We start from the raw sequence: 23,498 nt of genomic DNA, 5'->3' as shown, positions 1-23,498 counted from the left end.
CTCCAATCTGTTTTCTATCTCTCATTACCTTTAAAAGGCTTCTGCTGTGCTCTTTACAGTTAGGCCTGTTCAGATAGGCCTCTACATACCCCTCAGGAATAGAGGCCTTTTCTTATTTTCAGCTCTGGTTTGAGTTGTTCTTTTAGTATTTTTGAAAAACCATTGATTGATTTAGGGTTGATTTAGATCAGCTTGTTTGTGATTAGACACACATTTTAAGTAGGCATAACTGGAACTCAAAGGAATGCTGCAGTCATAGGGTATATTTTAATATATACAGGCTTTTTTTAATTCCCTTTCATTTAATCTGGATCAAAGTTTTATTTTTGTCTTTGACAAGAAAATGCTTTGCGTTTACATCTTGCCCTTTTATAAAATACAAGCAAATTTTGTGTTACAATTCCTGCATCTTTTGATGCATTAAAAATTTCTCAGTGACTTTCTTTCGGAGTTTTTTCCCTAATATATCTAATTTGGCTTTGGGGTAATCCAAAGTAGGAGACCGTCCAGTGACCTGGGCCAGTTAGGTCAGCCAAAACTCCCATCGAGCACAGAACAACCTTCAGGCTATAAAGCATCTGTCGTGCAGGGATTCCTCCATCAGGGAGGACAGGACAGTGAGAACAGCAGGTCAGGAGATCCAACCTGGGTCAATCAGAGGTGAGACCAGAAGATACAGTCCTAAAAGCAAGATGCAATGATTTTTTTTATTAGATTGGTCCTTTAAAGCCCAAGTTAAATTTAATAGTTTAACCCAAGTTAAGCACTTAAACCTTAAAAAGAGATGAAGTAAACCTTTGATTAAAATATGTGGTTTAGATAATCTTTTATATAGGTGTTGATATTTTTTCCCAACCATAAAAAATATATCCTTGAGTATTGTTAATTTCCCCCTTTGTTGTTTGATTTTATGGAATCAGAGCTTGTTCTAAATAATAATCAGTGTAAACTTTGATGAGGTGTAAACATTTGATTAGTATAAATAACCTCTATGCAAGCTATTCACTATTCAGTAGGTGTCAATCAATCCATTTTCTGTCATGCTATCCCAAGCGGCTCGTGAGGACTGTTGGTGCCTATCTCTAGTTGTCTACGGACGAGAGGCGGGGTACACCCGATGGACAGGTCGCCAGTCCATCGCAGGGCATATTCAGTAGATATTAGACTGGAAAAAATATTTATTGAGACTTGCTACATTTCTTTCACATTGATGTAACTGAACATAACCTATACATTTATTGCAATAGATTTTTTTAATGGCTTCCATGAGTCTGTTCTCTGAGAATTACAGTCCTTAATGTGAATGTTTGTCTGATTCAGCACTGTGTTTGTAAAAAGTGCTGAATAACAGGCATACAAGACAGAGACAAATGCTGTTTGCTGTCTATGCTACTCAGGGATGCAAGCCCTGTTTATTATGCAAACTTTATGCACATGGGCCATCTGCTTAATACTGTGCATTTGAATTATTTCCCAGCGCCTCCCTTTCTGTCTCTGTGATGGTCCTTTGAAATCTTATCCAAAACTTCTGAGAGGTGGGAATTGATCTTGTCGGGGAGCGAGATTTAAACATGAGAAAGTTGTCTTTTAGATCCTTTTCCAAAAAAAACTAAACAAAGGTTTCAAAGGATTGCAGTTAATTTCAAATTTATTATTTATTACACTGTGAAGATGACTGTTATCACTCATCATTTCCTAAATCTGGGATAAATGATTTTTATGTCTAAACAACTTCCATTCAGTGGTTGAATATTTTATTTCAGTTTCTTTTTTGGTTGCTAAATGCTACTAAGCTAGTTGATAATTTATGAATTTGTAACACTGCTGTTGTATTTGCTATGTAAGCCCGGAAAACTAAAATCCACTGGCCCGCCAGCAACCCATTGGGTGTCCAATTAAACACAACAGAATGCATGAAAAATTAACAACAGCTAAACTTTTACCAAACCAGAAATATTTATATATTGTTAGAAAGCTTAGATCCTACATAATTCAACCATCAAGTTGATTTTATGCACACAACGTGCAGTAAAGCACAAATAATAAAGATGTAGCACGATGTTAAATCATAATTTTTCAAATAAAGTTGTGCTCCTTACCTTCGAAGAGGTCCTGATGCCGTATTATAAGTCCAATCTTAGATTATTTATTTTCCATTTCTCTGTAAGGGTCCATAGATAAAAAGTAATCCGGTATATGTGTTATAAAAACATTCTATGATGAGAAAATGGCCACATAGAGTCAAAAGAGTTCCTCAGGGCTAATACTAGTCATCTTTCTTATAACATTAGCTTCCCCAAACAATTCTGGTGGATATTTGGTATGTTTGTTTTCAGCACTTTCCAGCCCGTAAACAAAAGTGTCCCCATTGATTTTTGTTTAGATTTGACTCCAAGACAGCTCCTAAAACATAAAACCTGAGTGCTCCTTATCTCCGTACCTTATTCATGCTTCCCGTCAAATTATGCCTCATACAGTCCGGGTTGACAAGGGTTAAAACCACACGCAATGTTTGGGTTTAGCCAATGAAATTAGCTTTAAAACAAGGGTAAGCATGGCTAATTTGAATAATGCAGACCTGATACATTTGTTTTCCTAATGGCTCAGAGTGTCTTCAGCCAGCAGCAGATACTAGATCGTTGTGCAACATTAGAGCATTAGATGGAAAATGGAAAAATGTATGCTTCAAAAATGATTTGAGGTCATCAAAATGCTCCAGTGTGATTGTAAGCATTAATTTGTTGTGAAAAGCAATTTGCACAATTGGGTTAATTTGGGACATTTGGTGCGCTTTGGAGACGCTGGTGACACCAGAAGTGAAAAATTCCCATAGGTCTGACACTGTTATTTCTAGAGGTCTGACGTTTTTTGCAGTTGTGGTTGATATGATGCAGAATATGATGACACATGCCTGCTATCAAGCATGTCTTTCTTACTGCTATTCAAAAAATACCTATTATTTTAAAAAATAACTGATGCAGTTTAGACTGTGTCACAAATGAGAATACGTTATATTTTCAGAAATAAGAATGTGTTGGCTTTCAAACGATGTATCACACATGTAACCTGGCCTTACAGTTCCTTAATTATTTTCTTTTCCATATGGGTATGTAAAAAGGTGAGGATTACTTAAAATGAGGTGGATGTTAGCAGCTCCAACTGCAGGTCATTATTCTCTAAAGTGAACTGAAATCAGATTTACAGAGCCAGTACCAGAGTTCATCATTAGACTTTTAAGTATGTGTGGCTCACTGAAGGAGCCAAAGCGAAATATTAATAAAAGAAACCACAGGAACAAAAAAGGTTTCAAGCTAAAAATATAGACTGAAACACAATTTTACTTTAGGGTCCATCCTCCCCCCCCCCCCCTACTTTTAAACAAGGAAGATAATATTTTTTAAGTCTCTGTAAAAGCTTCAGAGAACAGCAAAATTTGAGATTATGTCCTGTTGAGTTAAAATGAGTGAAGAAATGCAGGCTTGGCAGACACTGCACCTCTTTACTCTGTTTTTTATTCTTTACTCTGTTCTCTATTTTATCTTTAGTTTTGTTAATTTTATGTAATTTTACACTGACTCTCTGACAATAATCTCAACAATTAAGAAATTATTGATAATATTCATCTATTTCCTTGAACCTATTTGATTTTACTTTTTGCCTAATGGGATCTAAGGTTAGAGTGGGATCTAAATGCAGACTTCATTTTTTTTCAAAATTGTTTAAAATCACATTATCTCTGTAATTTTATGTTTTTACACAAACCAAAGTTTTATCTATATATTAGAATATTTGTTTAATGTTAAAAACGCTCTTTTGTGGGTATTTGTGATCAGTTTACGTTTCATACTTTCAAAATTTCTACATTTTTAAGCTCTAAACCATATTTGCCCTTTATAAAAAATGACATGCTTGGCTGCACATCCTTCCTGATGATGCGTCGGCCAGATAGAAATGATCATCACATGGGTTTCCTGCAGGTTGGCCTTTTCAAAAGCTCCTATCTTTCTTCCTATTTCCATTTCACAGAACCAGCCCTTTAGTTCAGCCATTGTCTACCTCCCCCTCTGTGCATTCATTACCAGGTTTTCCATCTCAAACAGACAGCTTGCTGCTTGGATTATAATACTAAGGCCTCTCAGTGATTAGTTTAGTCATTCTACATTTCCTGTTCAACTCAGTTTAATGAAGAACATCCAGTCAAGAAAAACTGAACATAGTTCTGTACATGAATATTCAGTACTAAAAAAAGGACTAGACAGATTCTTACTACTGATGTACATTCCAGCTAAACAAGAGGAGAATAAGGAAAGATATGCACTGATGATATGTAGTAGAAGAAAGCAGCTTTAACATGTACAGATCTGTGAGTGTGAGTCTTTGTGTGTGCTGATCACTGAGGAAAACTGTGTAAGAGAGTAACAACGAAGCTCACTCTGTACTATTTCCAGCTTTCTATTTACTGTGGGTGTAAACATGCGATAAGGTCCAAATGAGGGAGTGCACATTTGGTTTCAATCAGTAGGAGCAACCTATTCACATGTCTGGATCATCAGCGTATAAAAGAGAGGTGTCACATGGCCTGTCAAACTAATTAACGTCATCGTTTGCTCTGGGAGTGATGATAGGGCCGCAAGGGATTAAAATGCAGTAAAGACAATCATTTTTCCTAAACCATGAATGACAGCAAACAGAGTCTTATGACAAACGTCCCAACTGTTTATTTTGACTTGATTTTACCTAGGACCCACACTGCTTTAATGCTGGGAAAATTATAACTGAATAACTTTTACCTGTGCGTTCTGAGAAAATGATTTGAAACTTCAATATAAAAAATTCATATTTCCTTTTAGAAAGAGAACGTCCTCCTCACTTACCCATTAGGCTAAAGGTAGGTTTATACTCGCCACTTGGAAGGGTGTGCGAGGGTTTGCACACCAAAACGAACACAAATAGCTCAGAAATATCAGGCAGCACATACTGTTCTCCAGCATTTTAGAAGTGGCACATGAAGTGTTTCGCCTCTTTTTCTGCATTTCCACTTGTTATTTTGAGGACTTCCCCCTGTGTTTTTGCAAATACTTTACTTACATCTGGATCAACTATAAACGTTTACAGGGCTTCAATGGTCTTGTGCACGTTGCGCACAGATGCGCACCGTGTGCAATCCAACCAGCGAGTGTATTTCAGCCTTTCATGTTCTATAGCTGGCAGATACTGTATGTCTTTTTATGTGGTGAATGCTTGCATTCAGTTTTTTGTGGTTCTCCCCTTAACCGCAAAACAGACAGAAGGATTTTGGGGAATTGACCCAGTAGTAATTAAACAAAGTGATTTAAGTTTTATGTTCATATTCTTATTATTAATTCTTAAAGGAATAGTACATCCAAAACATGATTAGCCTTCATTTTCTACTCACCCCCATGCTGAACAACACTCTGGAGTACTTTTTTGATATCTCAAATGCATCTGGAGATCTGGGAGGCTTCTTGCTGTCTGCTGACATTCAAATAATGGAGGTGCCCAGCGCCCGAGGCAGAAAGGTCCATAAAAGTCCACAAAAAAACGTGTCAATATTCCTCCATACTGCTTGTCCAATGTATTCCAAGTGTCCTGAGTGGGTAGCATCCAGAATTTACTCGAAACGAAGTCATTTAGAATGTTTTTAGAGCATAAACAGTAGTGTATAGGATTTCCTGAAAGAGCGCACCTGCGCGATCACGACGCTACGGAAGCCGGCAGACCAAACCAGCGCATTCAGCTCGGCAAAGAACTCATGCTCTTCCTCAACACTGAAGTCCTCAGACATTTTTCTTTCATTGTTTCTTTCTTTGCACAGGTAAACAGCACATTTCTTCTTCTACACTTGCATTATTGGCAGAGCAGACGCTGAATGCGCACTTTCATCTGGTTTGGTTTGCCAGCTTCCGTAGCGTCGTGATCATTTTACATTTATATTGCAGAAAATGCTATGATATGTTGTAAATAATAAATGCTGTAATTACTTATTAGGTTTTAACTATAGGGATTTGACTGTAGAAATTTAATAACACAGAGATAACTCTACTGTATAACTTTGAGCTTTTTACAGATTATTTTTGTTTTACTTTTAACTCTGTTTATAGAGAGGGTTCATTTTTTATGATATATAAAAAATAAGATGCACAGATCTCATTTTGAACTAAAATTGGCAGGTAAAAAAAAAGCATAAACATTGTTAGAAAGGTTGAGGTGTTGTTTCAGGTTATTGCCTTTTGCTTCTACGGTAAACTGAGGTTCAAGTAGAGCTGTCTCTGAAAATTGGTGAGAAGTGGTTTGCCAGCACCATAATTATTTGGGTATACAATTATCTGCACTCCCTCTTTACTGTGAAGCCTTTTCTATTGTTTGTGAATCTGTTTTGCAAAGCTGTGAAGCACTTTGCATAACACTTGCCTTTGATTTATTTTTAGCATTACAGGACAAAGGCAACACAACAACATGAAGTTGCTTGTTTTCAAAATTCTGAATTATGTACAGTATCAGCATAAATTGTTCTGTTGCCCTAGAAGAAAAAAAAAGCTTTGAAAGGATCAAAACCACAACATTTCTATAAAGGTGTTTATTTTAAAAGATATTAGGCTATTTCCTTTTGCACAAGCCAATTTAAAGATGTCTTTGCTTCATTGAATTCATGAAAGCCTCAGTTCTTCAGCATATGCATTTCTAAGATTGCTCTTTCCTCAACAAGCTCACATAAACATTTAAACTGAAAACAGCTAAAACCTTGGTTGAAACCACTTGGTATACCTACTCTACAGTAGTCTGCACAGTCCTATAACAGGTTCAAATAATGTGGAGATGTCAAACATTATGAAATTCTGCACCTTTTTTTATCTCTGTTAGTGTACTATCAACTTTAAGTATGCATCTTGTGCCCATTAGATTTTTTTTTTTTTAAAAGACCCTTGAAACCAATAAGAGATTGCAGACCATCTCTAATAATTTTTTTTATAACACCACAGTGTTTTTTGAGTCAATACTGTTCTATAAATAGCCCGATCGAAATGCCTGCCTCTGCTATTTTTAACTGCAGGTGCTTTTCCCCCTTCACTCTCAAATCCTTGGCGTCTCTCCAGTACGCTCGTTGCATTTACTATCTTTAGATTTTCCTTTTATAGCTCGACAGGGGGGTGAGGGACCATTCAGGAGCAGGTATGTGGGGGGTTGTGGTAATGTGCACACACTGCTGGTATAGCAGAAGTGGGGCATGAGGACAGCGTGAGCAGAGAGGACTTCAGGGGGCTTTCAGTATCCTTGAAAAGTACTGAAACTATAAATGCGTGCTGGTTCCGTTTAGAATAAAAGGAAAATGCCTGCCGGCACTTATGACCTGTACAATATTTTTATTTACATATGATCTTAAAGTGATCTGGTAAACCAGAAAGATTAGTACTTCCTCTGCTAGTGGTAATGCACTGGCTACTGATGTCTGATGACTAAAGTTAAGAGCATTTTTGCCTGTTCAACTTGCAACAGGTTTAGAGTTTTTTTCTTCTTAGATCTCCTTATCTCTTATTTTCTCTTCAGCTGTCCTTGCAGCTCTTAGTCTTCCTACCACTATTGATATTTCTTCACAACCTCTCTTCTGTTCTTCCATCCTCATTTTACTCTTTCATCATTCGCATCCTTGATCCACCTTCCCATCTTCCTCTTTCTTTATTGGCAGAGACTCAACTAGACTCCTCTGACACAAAAACAAGCCCAGTTCTCATGGCAACCTTCTGTAGTCTAAATGAGACTATGGATATTTACTTCTAGATGCCTACCATAGAAAACAGCCACCAATGGGTTAAGGGGTGTGCTCACATCAGAGACTCTAGCAGTCCAATGCACAATACAGAAACCTTAGTGCTTAATGCGTTTTTTTTTTTCTCTCATTGAAGCAATGTTCATGAATCTGGAATGGGCTATTAATTATGAATACAAGTTTTTCAGTATACATTATTTATGAATATGCAAAGATGCTTAAATATGTTTTCATGTGCTGAAACACAACTAAAGGGCAGATAGGAGGAGCATTGGCTACTATTAAATAACTAATAAATAAACTGTAAGCAAACCATTTTGTGATAATACATAGTTGTAGTATAGAAAACCAATATGTGTTATGTCTTTAAGTAGGATAGCATTTACAAGACAAGGTCTGAGTGTAAGAACCCATCTTGCACAGGGTGAACATGCAAGCACCATCCAGAAAATCCAAAGCTGGATTTTGAACCCAGGATTGTTTGCTGCATTCCAACAATGACTCCAGCTGTTCCAACTTTATTATTCAATGATCACAGTCAAAATTTCAAACAACTGAGCATTTCTCAAAGTATTTAAAGTCTTGGTAAAAAAAAAAACATAACCAGAGGTGTATTTTTCTTCAGCAATAGGGATAATAGAACCACAGGGGTTAAGGCTGGATTTTACAAAATACAGTTTTTTTAGTTTTGTTTTTTTCATTGTGTCTATTTATACCAAAGGATAATACATAGATAAAACATAGATTTGTGGTTACTATCTTGTTCCCCAAGCACTTGATGCTGTTGTAAATGGTAATGCTACATTTACACTGCGTGCAATTTCAGCAGCAAAAAAGTGCCTGCTGCTTCATTTTTAAAGCTTGTACACCCATTTCTCCTCATGCACATCCTGTTTAAAATGTGCTGTTCTCATAGCTCATACAAGATTACTGTGTCCACATACAGCAGGGAATATAAAGTGGATTTTATAGCAAACTCACTTAACTGACCATTCGAACAGATGATCAGAGCTTTTTGCCCTGTTTGTCACATAACTCTTCCTCTGCTGAGTGGTGCGTGCGCCATCTTTGTCATTACCGTAGTTGTGGCTGCCGGGTAGCGACAGCAAATCCCATAATGCTTTGTGAGGAGAGCTGGAAAGTGTATGTTTAGTATATATTTCACAACTCTAAATATCCAGCCATCCATTTTCCCACTTAGTCCCTGTCATGGTACCTATCTCTGGCAGTCTATGGGCAAGAGATGGGGTACAACCTGGACAGGTTGCCAGTCTGTTGCAGGGCAAAACAGAGACACAGAGACACTGGCATCTCAGTTTAGAGATGCCAGTTAACCTAACAGTCATGTTTTTGGACTCTGGAAGAAACCGCAGTAACTAGAGAAAACCCATGCATGCACAGGGAGAACATATAAAATCCATGCAGAAAGACCCCAGGCCAGGAATTGAACCCAGAACCTTTGTGCTGCAAGGCAACATTGCTACCCACTGCACAACTCAGACCAGAGAAATGGGTCAGGTTACATACAGTAGGTCTTACCACAGGGGTGGGCAATTTCACAGGTATCCTGCAGCTTTTAGACTCATTCTTGGTCCAACACACCTGAATCAAAGGGCTGGTGAAACTGACTGCATACTGAGGAGGTAACTCAATCATCTAATTACTTGATTCAGGTGTGTTGAACCAAAGGCACATCTAAAAGTTGCAGGATACTGGCCCTCAGGAACTGGAATTGCCCACCCCTGCCTTACCAGGATTGCTTCATCAGTGAAGGTCCCTTAATAACAGTTAAAATAAGCTTTTTATAGATCTCCATAATCACACCCTGCCACATCATCACATCTCACATCACATTGTGTGTAAATGATCAGACATCACTGGCTCCAGCCATCTCAAGATAATGCACAGTGTTTTCAGATCAAGGACAATCTATAACTTTCAGAGCTTTCTCTGTTTAAAATTATCATCTCTGTCTTTATGCTCCCTTTCATTTCCAAATCGTTGTGTACATAATGAAGATAATTACGGTTTGCATGACAGAAGAACTGTCCTAATTAAATAAATTGCTTGTGAAAACATTCACCTTAACTCTTAACATGTAGGTAATATTAGAGTTTACAAGCACATACATAAATAAAAAATAAACCTTAAAAATTCATTTTCTGAAAGCCATGTAATCTTTAAAATAAGTATGAAGGTGTAGCAGGAGTTCGTCCTGCAACTTTAGGGTGAGTATTTCAAACCCCAGCTCTGTCCTTCTTTGTCTTTGCGTCCTTGTAAAACACCTGAAAAAAAAATCTCGAATATATTATATCAAATTTAGTAAAACAGTGAAAACTATATGTGAGAAGAGCACATTACAACCGACTCAGAACAATGCCTTTCAGCAAGCTGTTTAACAATGCACAGCAATGGCAATGAACACCTATTAAGCAGTTAAATATAAAAAAAATGTAGAAATAGATTTAATAAGCTTTTAAAAAAACATACAATCAATGCTGTATTAAATGTAAAACGCTGCAGTTGTAGAGTAAACAGAAGGGGAAGCAAAGCTCTGGATTACAGCCTTACATTCAGAAAAACTAACACATAAAATATGGCAACAAGCAGTGACAAAAGGGCCAATCATTGCACTTGTACACAGTCGCCATGGCAACTTGATGTGATCCTGTTTTAAACATGGTTGTTACATGTGGATCTTATTATGCCGTTGCTGTGAAAGTGGTTCAGAGTTCTGTTTTTTAATGATAACTGTTTGTGCCATGTACTGTTGTTACAATTTAGGTTCTAAAGAAAATATTTTAAGACAATTTATAATTACATAAAAATATATATTTTTAAAAGACAGCAATACAAATTCATTTATTAGTTAAGTATTTCATTTTTACTTTCATTTGCAGATCTGGATTCAAAATTATATTTTTTTTATTGTATCTCAGTTAGTTTTTAGCCCTTGTCTGAAAATGAATATAAAAGGGAAAAAAAAAATCAGCATGATTTTGTTTATTTTGTTTATTTCATTTGTTTTAAACATTATATTATTTCGTTTTTACACTTTGTACTAGGTTATGGAGCACATTTGATGTAAAAGATCTTCATTTATAACAGCCTGCTAGTAGCATGGCTACTGCTCTGCACTATCAATAGATAAATCATGTTTTATCATTCAATTCTGAAGGCAAAGAATAATGACACAGAGTGAATGATATAGTCCACTAAATAGATAGCGTTTGATTTTGTTTGTATATTTTTCATTTATAATTAGCGTTATTGCTGTGTAGAGAATCAAATGGTGTATTTGTGGGTTGTATTCTGAACAGTCTATTTTAGCTCTCATCTATTTTCAACTTTTCCCAATCTCACTCTCCCACAGTGTCTGGTGACCAGCAATTATCCCAGTACCAAAAAAAGCACAGTCAACTAACCTAATGACTATCAGTCATTCACACTTTCCCCTATCATCAACACGTTTTTTTAGATATTTATTTCCCATTTCCAACCTCCCAGCTCTGCTAATTAGAGCAGCATCGGTTTACATGTGCACTAAACAGATGATGGCAGCATGTACTCTTTACATTTTCATTTTCCGGGACCACAACAATGTAAGAAATCTGCTTTTTGGATTTCTCATCAGCTTTTAGTATATAAATTACCTAAAAATGGCCTCAAAACTTAGCGTTAACAACACAGCAGAGCATTCTGGGCTGGACGGTCATACTTTCAATAGCACATTTTTTTCTGTTTACTGTTGAAAGCAACATCCTAGGACTAATGAAAACAATGATCCTGGAAATGGAAAGGATATCTTTAGTGACAGAGCAGGCCTCTTATACTGACCTATGCTGTAAAATCACAAAACAAAAATAAATAATTATAGATTCCAGTAAATAACAGCAACCCAAGAAGGTATCAGTGTTTATACGTAGAAATGAGGTTAAGAACTTTATTTTCTGTGTACATATCTCCACAGACCTCAGCTATACCACAAAAAAAAAACTCTATAAAGCGGGGAATTTGGCAAACTGATTGTGTTTCCAGCAGACCGTAAAGCACCCTCAGCTGTGTCAGCATTTACCATTTTCTGATGGTCAACAAAAGATGGCTTCCTGACTAACTGCTGCCCAAAAGATTCAAAAGCGACACTGGTCTACACAACAAAGACCTGCAGAGAGTAGGGGAGCCATTGCAATACATCACTGGCACATAACTCCCCCTCCCTGGCTACATCAACTGTGACTCTCTAACTTAATACTTATCTCAAATCACCTCTTTAACTCTTGCAGAATTTATGATAGGAGAATAAAGGTATCTAAAAGCATTAACATACTTTAAAACAGCTTCTACCTCCGGGCTGTCAATACTATTATACTATCATTACCTATGTAGCTGCAGGCTGTAATGTTTCTGTTGTTTTTCCTTTAAAATTCTATACACAATATGAAGTCATGCTGTCTTGAACACTGCTAAACATTCATCAGCAGGCACCGTTTTGTTGAATCCAATGTGGGTTTAGTCTATAAACTTGGCTAAAAAGAGAATGAAAATACAATATGCATACTACTGTACAATTGTTTAACATAGTGAACCATGTTGAAACTCTGCCTTGCTCTTTTTTTAAACCCAACAAACTGGAATAATCCATTACTTTCAGTCGAATGGCAAAAGCATAACTGACTGAGCAATATGTTGATGGTTATATAACTGGCATACAGCAAACAAACCAAGACTACAGCTGTATTCTCCTCAACCTGTTCTCTGACAATATATCCCCAATGGTGTTTGTTTTTGGAGCCTGTATTCTCACCACATTTGAGTCATAATCCCAACTGACTTCTACCTGCTAGGATGTTGTGCCACAGTTGCTACCAACCTGCTATCTTTTACATTAAGATGTATCTGCTAGGTTTACACCTTTCTCATCAGAGCAGTGTCTGCTGTGGAATTTGCAAACTGGCTGATGGAATTCATATTTACCACACTGGTAGACACATTTACCTATGAAACAAAGAGGAAAACATAACCTCAACAAATGCTAGAACTAAAGGCCTGGCAGAGTGAGAATTTTTCAAATACGCAGCCAAGAGGCCCTTGGTAACTCTGGAGGGGAGGGAGAAGTTCCCAACTCTGGTGTTTGATTCTGTTGCTAGGATAACAATTAGACATGTACTCCACATATCTGACACAAATGAAACTATTAGTGAAGATTATCTGTCATCCAGGTCAAAGTCATTCCAAAAAAGGAAGCTTCCAGGAAGCTTTTTCTATTCAAAATGTCAGGAACAGCGTTGAGTTTGAGGTTTAATTGAGTGGACCTAAAACAAAGCCTTGTCTTGGCTTAGAAAACATGCAAATTGAACTGAACGAGCGGATATGCTGCTTATAAAGGGGCAGTCATTTGCTTTCTTTGTTAGCGTGCAATACCCGATACCTGTCTAGATCTCTGAAAGGGGGGTCGTTCAAACTTGGAAACCAGTGGACCAGTTGATGTCCTGTGTTCAACACACAACGTGTATTGCACCTAATATTGCACATCACATCAGGGGGGAAATGTAGTGAAGATTGCATCTTGGTATAGGAATGATGGTTAAGATTTAAGAGGAGCAGGATAAGATAAAAAAAAAAAAAGCTTCCCTAATGGGCAGTACACATTGGCAACTACAGACCCTTTTAAAATTGCCCATATTGTTTTTTTATTTTTCAGTCCCAGAACATTACTCTATTCAGGGGTGTCATTTCTGAAACTGTCCAAGGCTGGAATCCACTATTCTCTCTGGCTTCTGTACACATAAGAGAGACACATCTAATATGTGTTAAATTGAGTCAGTTTATCTGACTAGATATTCCAATTTCAGCATGCATTCCCCTCTAAACATACTCTAAGAGATACAATGAAGGCTTTAATTAAAAACATATCAAAGTCCAGACAGAAATATGAGTCAAAAACGGTGGGAATAATAATAATAATAATAATAATAATAAAAATGGGGCTAGAATAAAAAAAATGCTTAACATTTTTTGCATATTTTTTGTGTTTGGAATTTTACAATTAGCTTTTACTTGACACATTTATGTGGTACATTATTTTAGCCTTATCATCTCTAACCAATTCAAGCCTGTTTTTATATTATGAGAAATATTGATATTTAGCTACTTTTACATGCCTTTAAATGCTACAGTACATAGAACAATGCAATAATTGTTAATCAACACCAATCAGATAAAAAAGCTTTTGCTTAAGGTTATTAAACTGATCAATGGGCTTTATCAGAAGGTAGTCAGACACTTAAACTCAGCTACCCCCATACATTTGCATTCATAGTTATGTAAATATAAAAAGTACTGATATTACTAGCTTATCCTCATTACTCTGCCGTTTATATATTACTTCTCCATAGAAACTTACTGCAAAGGCTATGAATGTCTCAGGTGTGTTGATGTCTTATAAATGTCCTCTAGTGTTCTGTGTAACATAGAAAGACTACCTCCCCAACATGATAAATGCTGATTACAAAGCACAAGGTGGTAAATTAGATCAGAGCTTCACGCCCTTGCACAATGTTACACTAGAGGACGCATTCCAGTGTGGAGTTATGTGAAGATGATGAATGCATCTTAAACAAATTCTTTTGTCCTTTTATCTCCTTTTTCTCAGATTGAAGGAGAGGAGGAGCAGAAACGCTTCGAAGAAGGCAAGGCCCGTTACCTCCAGAACAAGGCAAAGAGACTTGCAGAAAAGGAGCGCCAACAGTGACACTTTGGATCAGCATATCAAACAGCAGAAACCAATTTCATCACTTTATATATATATATATATATATATATATATATATATATATATATATATATATATATATATATATATATTCACAATATGAAAGAGTTAGAGCCCCGCTTTTAATGTAGCCTATTAAACCATATTCTGTGACCCTGTTTTTCAGCTGTGATGCTCACCAAAGTATTTCTGTATACTTGTGTGCAATATCAATGTAAAAGTAATAGTACTTTTTTAAGTTTAGGGAATATGCTAAAGTATTTCTGATCACTGCTGGGGTTAAACAACAGCACGATTGTAAAGGTACCATATTGCTTCGCAGGAATATCTAACTACAGAGTTGCCTTTGATGTCAGTGCAAAATGATACTGAGAGTGCGAGGGAAATGATGAATAAGTGAGTGAATAATAATAAATAAAAGAGCCAAGCGTGAGTCGGGGCCTCTCACATCTTTTGTCCTTGCCTTTTTGATGATAATTATGTCATAGTCTTAGGCATGTCTTGGCAAAGAGGGCACATGCTAGCCCTCTTTTCAGCACTGTGTCTTTTACACAGCATTCATTGGTGCTCAGGGGTTTTGACTCATCCAGCATATCTCCCCCACCTCCTCCCTCCTCTGTCTCCTCCTCTGCATGTCTGTCACACTGTGACTTCAGCTGGTGTCATTTTCGCATCTGTTTCCATCTCCTCACAATCTCGGCTTCTTGCTTATTTACTCTATTTATCCTTATGGCTACTCTTCAATCCCATCATCTGGCTGCATTGCTCTCAGTTTATACAGATGAGGTATGAAAATGGCTTTTGTCCTGATAAAAAAAAAAAAGAGAAATGGAAAAAAGTGTTTTTATATTGGTCGGTGAAGAGGTTGAGATTGACACAATAAATTATTCAAGAAGAGTCCATATCCATGTGAGAGTGTCAAATCTGAATTATTCTTTTAGTGAAAGCACTATATGCAATCTTACATTGCATCCGACAAGTGCAAATCTCTAAGCCAGAGCTGAAGTGCTTCAGCGGTCAACACAAAAGGTGGTCTACAAAAAGTGCTGGCAAGGAAGGAGGTAGGAAGAGGAGACAGGAAGCTTCCTCTCAATATTTCATTTAGGGGATGAACCTTCAGACGTTCTGGCCCATTGTGTCTGCCCCATCTCACATGGTGTTAACACACACACCTATATGCTCCAAAACCAGCAAACTTGTGAAACCTCATAAAAACGTACACACCTTCATGCTTTTTGGTGTTATAACAGGGAGCTTCAGTCGTTCACTAGGTTTGTGTAACTTATATTTTTGTAATTCTTTCATGGAAGGCTATAGTCCTGATTTAAGAGACATCATCTATCTGTGTTTCCATCATGTAAAAAGGTTTGTAAGGCTGAACGCTGATTGGATTCAGCACAGCAGTCCGCAGCTCCTTCCCTATCCCTGATACTGTTCCTACTGTTAATCTCTAGGGATAGGAGCTTGGAACATGTTGGAGCTACAACTTGCACAACTCTGAATCAACTTTGGTTAAAGGAAAGTACACGTCTTTCAATTCTAAGGCTTATCTCTCAAAACAAAATCAATAATCTGTTCTTTACCAGGTTTTCAAATTACATCAGGCCTTGACTGGGAGTGACATTGGCACACGGCATGTGTCCCATGTATGAAGCCCTCAATGCTGTTGTGCCAAATTTGAATCCCGATCTAGACATTCTTCCTTCATTTTCTTTCCTGTCTGTCAATTTTGACAGGCAGGCCACTAGACTTTGGAAACTTAAAAAACAGCACAAAGAACAACAACACAGCATTGATAGTATAAAAAGAATTTTCTAGTTTCCCCATGGCTAATATTTTTTTCATTTTTAGCTAAGTACACCCCAACTGCATGTAGCCCCACCTTTGGCAGAGTCATTTTTCTCTCCTACTATTTCAGGTCCTCTCCATTCTAACAATAAATAATATTTTTTGTTATGTTTGCACCACATGTCCTTAGGCGGAAAGATATTTTGGTAATAAAAACTCAGTGTGTGGGAAACATGCTTCTATTTAACATTAGGGAGAAATAAATAATGATGATGACAATTTTATAAGCCTGCAAGAACTTTCTTTTGCTTTTTAATGTGGTTACAGCATAAGATAACTGCCGTAATTGGGTGCAGCAGAGATATGGCACCCGCTTTAGATTTTGACCCACAAACCATGTTGATACAATAATAAACAACAACATCAAAAGCAAAAAACAAATAAATAAACTGTTCAAACATACCAAGAGTTGTTTAGCAGAAGAGGAGTTAGTTTTTCACATTGTTATAAAAGACCTCGGTACCACTCTTCTTCCAGACCTTGCTAGAGTCCATTAATGTTTAGGAACATTTTCCCAAAGTTTATTGTATTTCATTATCCAATTTAGGCCAAGCATTAGCTGCTGGACAGATGGCCTCAAATTTGACTATTCAAGAACTGAAGTATATAGAGGAGACCAAAATCAATTTAATGACTACATGCTTCCCAGCTGGAGTTGCTGCAAAACAAGTCTAAAAATTAGCCCTCCACCAAAATGCTTGAGAACTGCTCTACACCGTTGGTAGTAAAAGGCAGTGTTCATGTATCAAACATTTAGCTGCTATTTAACCCCTTAAGCCCAAGCACCCCCTTTCAAATGTTCTATTTTTAACTCCAGTGAATCACAGACATCTTGTGGGAGAAGAACACAGGAAGGGAGGCATAATGTAGGGATGACACAATGCTTTTCATATGGCAAGAAAAATGTGACCTTATTGGAAAGCATTTGCATTATGCACAACATATCGTATGTATATGCATGCCTTCCTGGAAACCATTCTCATCATTTACATGTTCATTACCGTCCTCTTCCATTTCAGATGCTGGCAGCTTAGAAACTATACTGTAACCATGGTTACTTATGTGCACATTTACACTTAAAATGGAAGAAATTTCCTTATCATAAAGTAATCTGTATTTCTTCCTGTGGATGCAGTAGGACAACTGCATGTTATAAATTGCATCGATAGAAGATAACAGAAAGAATTTACGCCCATTCACGTTCAACCCTTACTTTATAGTTTTCTCTCCAAAGACATTGACCCCACAAAAAGGCTCCATGTTAAACTGCTTTTCCCACCAGAGAATAACAGTAATGAATGAGGGTGAAATGCTGATCTCACGTTTCCACTCATGCCTCTGCATCCAAATCAGGAGATAGCTGCACACTCGCTGCTGTATCCTGTACCCCAGAGAGACTGTCAAGGCTACTTTTATAAATGATACTCTCACGCAGCAAAAAAACCCATTAAGGAACTCACACAAAACGAAGACCGACCCAAGGAGGTGTTTGGAAATCACGTGCATTTCATACACCAGTAAGATGCAGGACTTTGCATTCCCCCACCTTGGTTTTTAAAGCACTCAGATATTGCTTTGTCAGTCATTTTCTGGCTGCAGGGACTTGCTTCCACACATATGAGACAAAACACATCGACCTAAACTGTGTGTAGGCATGCTTAAATCTGACTTGCACAAATAAGTTTGTCAATATTTTATGTGGAAAAAAAGACTCCCTTGCATTCACAAACATGTGCTACAGATGCTCCAACAAAAAAAGCTGCACACAGAGGATCATTTTTGAAAAAAATAATTTAATCAATATTTCCTTTTAAGGAAAGAGTTTATGTCTTTAATTCATCCTTGAACACGTCCACAGAGCAGAGATACGGGCCTCTAAATTCAGACACCACGCATTATCTGGGAGTGGAGCCAGCAAGATTTTCCTTGCAGAAGGGACAACGTAACACTCTATAGTTTGTTTGGCTTAAATCTTTCCCCTTTAAAGCTACAGCAGGCCTTCCTGGAGTACTTCTAAATTTGGTTGCCTTCACAAGCCCTTCCTCACAGAGAACAAACAGTTCTGCACGAAGGGAAAGAACAGCCACTACACTATTAAATGTTTCTAACTATTTAAAAGTTCATGTATATACACTGCTCAAAACATTAAAGAGAACACTCAAATAACAGATCCTAGAACTGAATGAAATAGTTTTATTGAATTCTTTGTTCTATACAAAGTTGAAAGTCCTGATGACAAAATCACACAAAACATTATCAATGGAAATCTCATTTATTAACCAATGCAGGCCTGGATTCGAAGTTACACACAAATTAAATTGGAAAAACACACTACAGCTTAAAACGGGCTTTTATATATATATATATATATATATATATATATATATATATATATATATATATATATATATATATACATATATATATATATATATATATATATATACTGTATATAAACTAAAATATGTGAAGACCTCAGCACATGGGAACAAGGGTAGGAGCAACAGCAGAATCCAGAGTGGACCAATGACAACCAGGGAGGTTGAATGCTTTGGAGATGTAATGAAAAGTTTGGAACAAGGCTAATAACAGGAGGAGAGACTAATATAGGATCAGAGACAGGGATAGTTGAAGAGAACAAGTCCAATCTAATACAGAAAGCCAGTTCCAAAAATGCGAAATAATAATAATAAAAACAATGCCCAAAACACAGAACTCAGTCAAAAGTAATTGCAATGTTTCTGGGATCATGACATTAAAGTTGATGATGCAAGGGTGACCAGTTTTCTCCAACTGCATAGATAAGAAATATTTGGATATCACTTCTCCAACTGCTGCATGTGCGCTGCAGGCCTGCTGGCTTAAAGCAGGTTAGCCTGCCAAAACAACATAAAGACTGACATGAGTATCCTTTTATGTTTTGAATAAAAGCAGTCAGATCAGGCTATTCATCTTTTTATTGATTGATTCTTAATACCTAGATAGACAACTATTTATCTATGACAACATTTCACAATTACTTTGACTTCTTTCCAAATATATAATTTTAGCCAAATTATTATTCCATGTGATCCTTATACTAAGGAACAGTGGTGTATGCGGGTCTGATGAAAGGGTACACAGGAGATAGAGAGAGTATGGGCAGCCTGGTGCTTGCTGAGTTAGTGGGTGGGAATGCCTTCTGCTACTTTTTACTTCCAGGTCACCTACTGTGCAATCTTAGAAACTTCAACCATCTCTTTTTCTTTACAAGCATGATAGATTGTATGTCAATAAGGTATAAAAAACAAAACTCTAAATTGAATTCACCAAGAGGCACCATTATACCCAACAGTGAATATTAATCCATTTCAAAGGTTTAATCTGGTTACTGTAAGCCAATATGCTACATTTGATTTATTCCTTTTGTAATTCAGGTAATGAATTACCTCACAGTATCACTTTTACTTAAGCATTTCCAGGCTCATTGTTGACTATGTTTACAGTGACAACTGAACAAATAACATTTTAAATATATACAGTGCAAGCTTCAATTTATCAGGTTTAAATTTAGCCCTGCCTTTGTCAGAAATTAGATTTTGGACACAATTTTTCAACTAACTTAATTCAGGATAAGGAATGAAAAAGAAAGACAAAACACTTGTTTTCTCTATTTTATAAACTTAATAGTTTTTTTTTTTATATATATTTTGCTTGATTTGAGTTTTCGCTCATAAAGGGATAATTTCCTTCAAACTTTCGGAAATCCTCAGTAATTAATCATTTTTTACCCAGTATACAACAGCTATCCGACAACATCTCAATATTAAAAAAAGTAGCAGTTTTTGTTATGTATTTTTGTAAAGCACAGGGTTTGACCAAATGTCTTCACAGAATGCAGGGTTTTGCCAAGCTAAGTTATTGCCCAGTGAATATATAGGAAAGGATAAGAATAAATGAACAAATATCAGACAAAAAAAATTTAACGGATTTTGAAGACTTAAACGTTTACTTTTCTTCAAAGTAATAGTAAAAAATTCCAGCAAATACATTACACAAGGGGTGTATTCTCCCTGGATATAGCTTATTATTATGACAAACATATATTTCTTAAAGTTATTTTTCAAAATTTTACAGAAGGAAATACAATTCTGTAAGGGAAAAAAAAAACAACCTCAATAGAAAATGTAATTAGTTGGTTTTTTTTTAAACATGAATCTAGTCTTCAATTTAAGGTTCATATTTGACTCTTTTGGTCAAGGGTAGATGGCTAATAAGCAATGCATTTCATTGTAAATACTCAGGAACCAAAATGGAAAAGATAGGACAGAAAATGTATTAAAAAGCAGACAATCTTCAGACAAAAAAAAAATTTATGAGAGTACAGGACATTTCGATTACCTTGGAGTCACATAGTCTAAATAACATGGAGACATTTTATAGCAACATGTCATCATCCAAACAAAGGAGATAAAGAAACCAAATTTTCCCCCAGTATGGGCTGCATGCTTATGCAGCCGTTAGCACTGTTGCCTTGCAGAAAGAAGCCTTGAGTCTTTAATATATAAATACATGGATTGTGTCCTGTCATATTAACATACCAGCATACTGCTCTACAGCTGGTTCAAGCAAACTCAAGTAATGATTTTGTAACCAGTGTTCTCCTCTCCCTGATTTTATTGCTGAGGTCAAGATGCAGATAAGCAATTAGCTGCAATAAGTAATTGTTCTGGGTATTTTAATGCTGTTTATTGGGAGCAGCAACACATATATGATTGTATATTTGTATGCAGGAGTTGGTACCAACATTTGGAAGAAATTTTGTAATAAACAATATGTTGCATTTCTAAATGTTGATGCAACTGAATAGTTATCCTGAATATAACTTTATGTTCGTTGCACCGAGTGTTCTAACTGGATCAGTTGGGAATTTACTAACATCTGTCAGGAGACACTTCACATAAAAGACTTTGACTGCAGTATTGACAGCTCCCAGCTGTAGTTGAGTGTATCATAAGCCATCTATTTTAATGAATGGGAAGCAAGAGACGTTGCTCATCAGGCTGCTCCTAAAATAAATGAAATAATCCTGATAATTGTTGCAGAACCCAGTACGCAGGGGACTGATTTGTGGTTCAATTAACATTAAAGGTCTCTACATGCATTTTCGTTTTTTCATTGCATGGGTACAATCTCAGCCCTGCGGGGGGAGAGCCGCTCTAACTGAATCACCCAGGGATGGAGTCTTACATAACTAGTCGTATAATGTCAATGGAAGACGCATGTAAAAGAAGCATGCATTACGCGGATAAAGGAGCATGCATCGGTTCATAGAGGACATGGTTTAAAGCATTAGTTCATAGTGAAATTAAGAGGACAACTTTAAAATTATGTTGACCTACAGGAAATACACGGCAAATAATCAGTGCGCTTCAGTCTATGCTTTAACTGTTTTAATTCTTAGATAAAAGTATAACTACAGCTAAAATAAAACCGTGCAGTTTTTCTATAAATTATTCCTTATTGCGGTTCACTCCCACGGCCGCGGTTTGTCTGCCTGAGTCATGAGCGCGCCTATCTGCCGGTTGCGCGCATCAGTCATGCCTCATCCATCGCGCGCCTCGCTTGCGTCGCAGGGTAAAGGAGAAATTTAGTCTTTTATTCTCCAATTATCCCATCGGCGCCCGCTTCTTCTCCTCTCAGCGCATTTTTTTTTTAAACAAACCAAACGCTCAATGATCTTTTATCTCTTTCCACCCTTGAATGAAACAAAAAGAGGTGCAAGACGAGGAGTAAACTGCTCCAGCTGCGGTGCTGTGGTGTGTTTCTTTTATCTTTGTAGGTCATTCCCTTAACTTGATGCTGTTGACGCTCCCTTCACTGTTTACAGCTTGAGGATTTAAATGCGGGGAATCAACTTAAACTTGAACTGACTGAAATGGGCAACCGCCTTTCATTCTCGGGGAAAAAGATAGAATAATGAACCGCTAGGAATCTGACCGTCCTGTGGAAAAAAAAAAGAAGGTAAGATTATACTATGGAAGCTTATTATATTAATACCACAGTAAATGGTGATTAGATGGTGATGCATGTTTGATGTTAAATAAACAAAAATAACGAGGGTCTATAGATGGTGCTCTGCAGCAAACACAGCTATGCTGATCGAGGGAAAGAAAATATGAATGCAAATGTTTGAATCATAATCTCTGACCTATATCAAATGGCATCAGAGACCATTCTGGATGGAGAAGTGGCCGGATTAAAAGATGAATCAAATGCAATATAGTTTAGTTACGGGCCAGGGTAGCTTAATTAAATGAGGATGGTCAGCTACAATAAATGTATGTGCTGTAAGACTGGTAATTACATAGAGCACGCTGGGTATTGACAGAACACCCACAATAAAAGAGACATGTAACCTAGATACGTTGGTGTACCTATTGACTAAACTGGCAGTATGGAAAAAAGGTCTGTTGAATGTATTAGAGATCATATTATTTTATTATTCAAGTAGAAACTTTATTATACAAATGTTTTTTTTTTATCAGTGCTATTCAATATCATACAAAAAGCCATTTTCTATATTTACCTTTTATCATATATGTTGAAGAGGTTGGTACAGAGTATATATGTTGAATTTGAATTTTAGTGGAGCTGGTACCAAGTTTTAAAGATGACATCATGCTTTATAAGCATGTGGAATAAGCATAGTTAATTTGTCAGTATTTCCTGATGTACAATGGCTCTCCAAGGAGAGCACACACAACTGGATATCTTATATCATGTTAAAAATGAGACCAAATCAATATAAAGCTATCTCACATGATTTGACCTATATTCATAATGATAACCTTGTTACAAAAGTATTCACATCCTTATGTTTTTAGTTGAAATACATTTGAAATTTAGTTCAGCATTTAATTTTCTTTTGTAGAAGTTTGTGTATATGACAGCTATCTATCAAAAGATAATAAAACAACCTCAATAGATTATAAAAAAAAGCTTGATATTGTTGAAATTTAAAGTAAAAAAATTATTCATACCTTTTTCAATAATCTAAAACTGAAAAAAACTGAAAAAACAGACACTTTTATAGTCTTACTTCCATTGGAT

General features: G+C 36.6%; 1 protein-coding gene across 4 annotated transcripts in view; it reads left to right on the top strand.

Moving 5' to 3' along the window:
- The window catches only part of acot7 (acyl-CoA thioesterase 7), a 69,009-nt gene extending 54,002 nt beyond the window's left edge, over positions 1-15,007 (top strand). For all 4 annotated transcript variants that reach the window (XM_038303547.1, XM_038303546.1, XM_038303545.1 and 1 more), the window contains one exon: positions 14,439-15,007. In XM_038303547.1, the coding sequence (XP_038159475.1) occupies positions 14,439-14,537 (99 nt within the window). In that variant the 3' untranslated portion in view covers positions 14,538-15,007. The remainder of the gene's footprint in view (positions 1-14,438) is intronic.
- The last annotated feature ends 8,491 nt before the right edge of the window (positions 15,008-23,498 follow it).

This window comes from Cyprinodon tularosa, unplaced genomic scaffold (genome assembly GCF_016077235.1).
Source record: "Cyprinodon tularosa strain WSP-4 unplaced genomic scaffold, ASM1607723v1 ctg513, whole genome shotgun sequence".
NCBI lineage: Eukaryota > Metazoa > Chordata > Actinopteri > Cyprinodontiformes > Cyprinodontidae > Cyprinodon > Cyprinodon tularosa.
The sequence above is the reverse complement of the archived record's forward strand: the minus strand, read 5'-3'. Positions and strand labels throughout refer to the sequence as shown.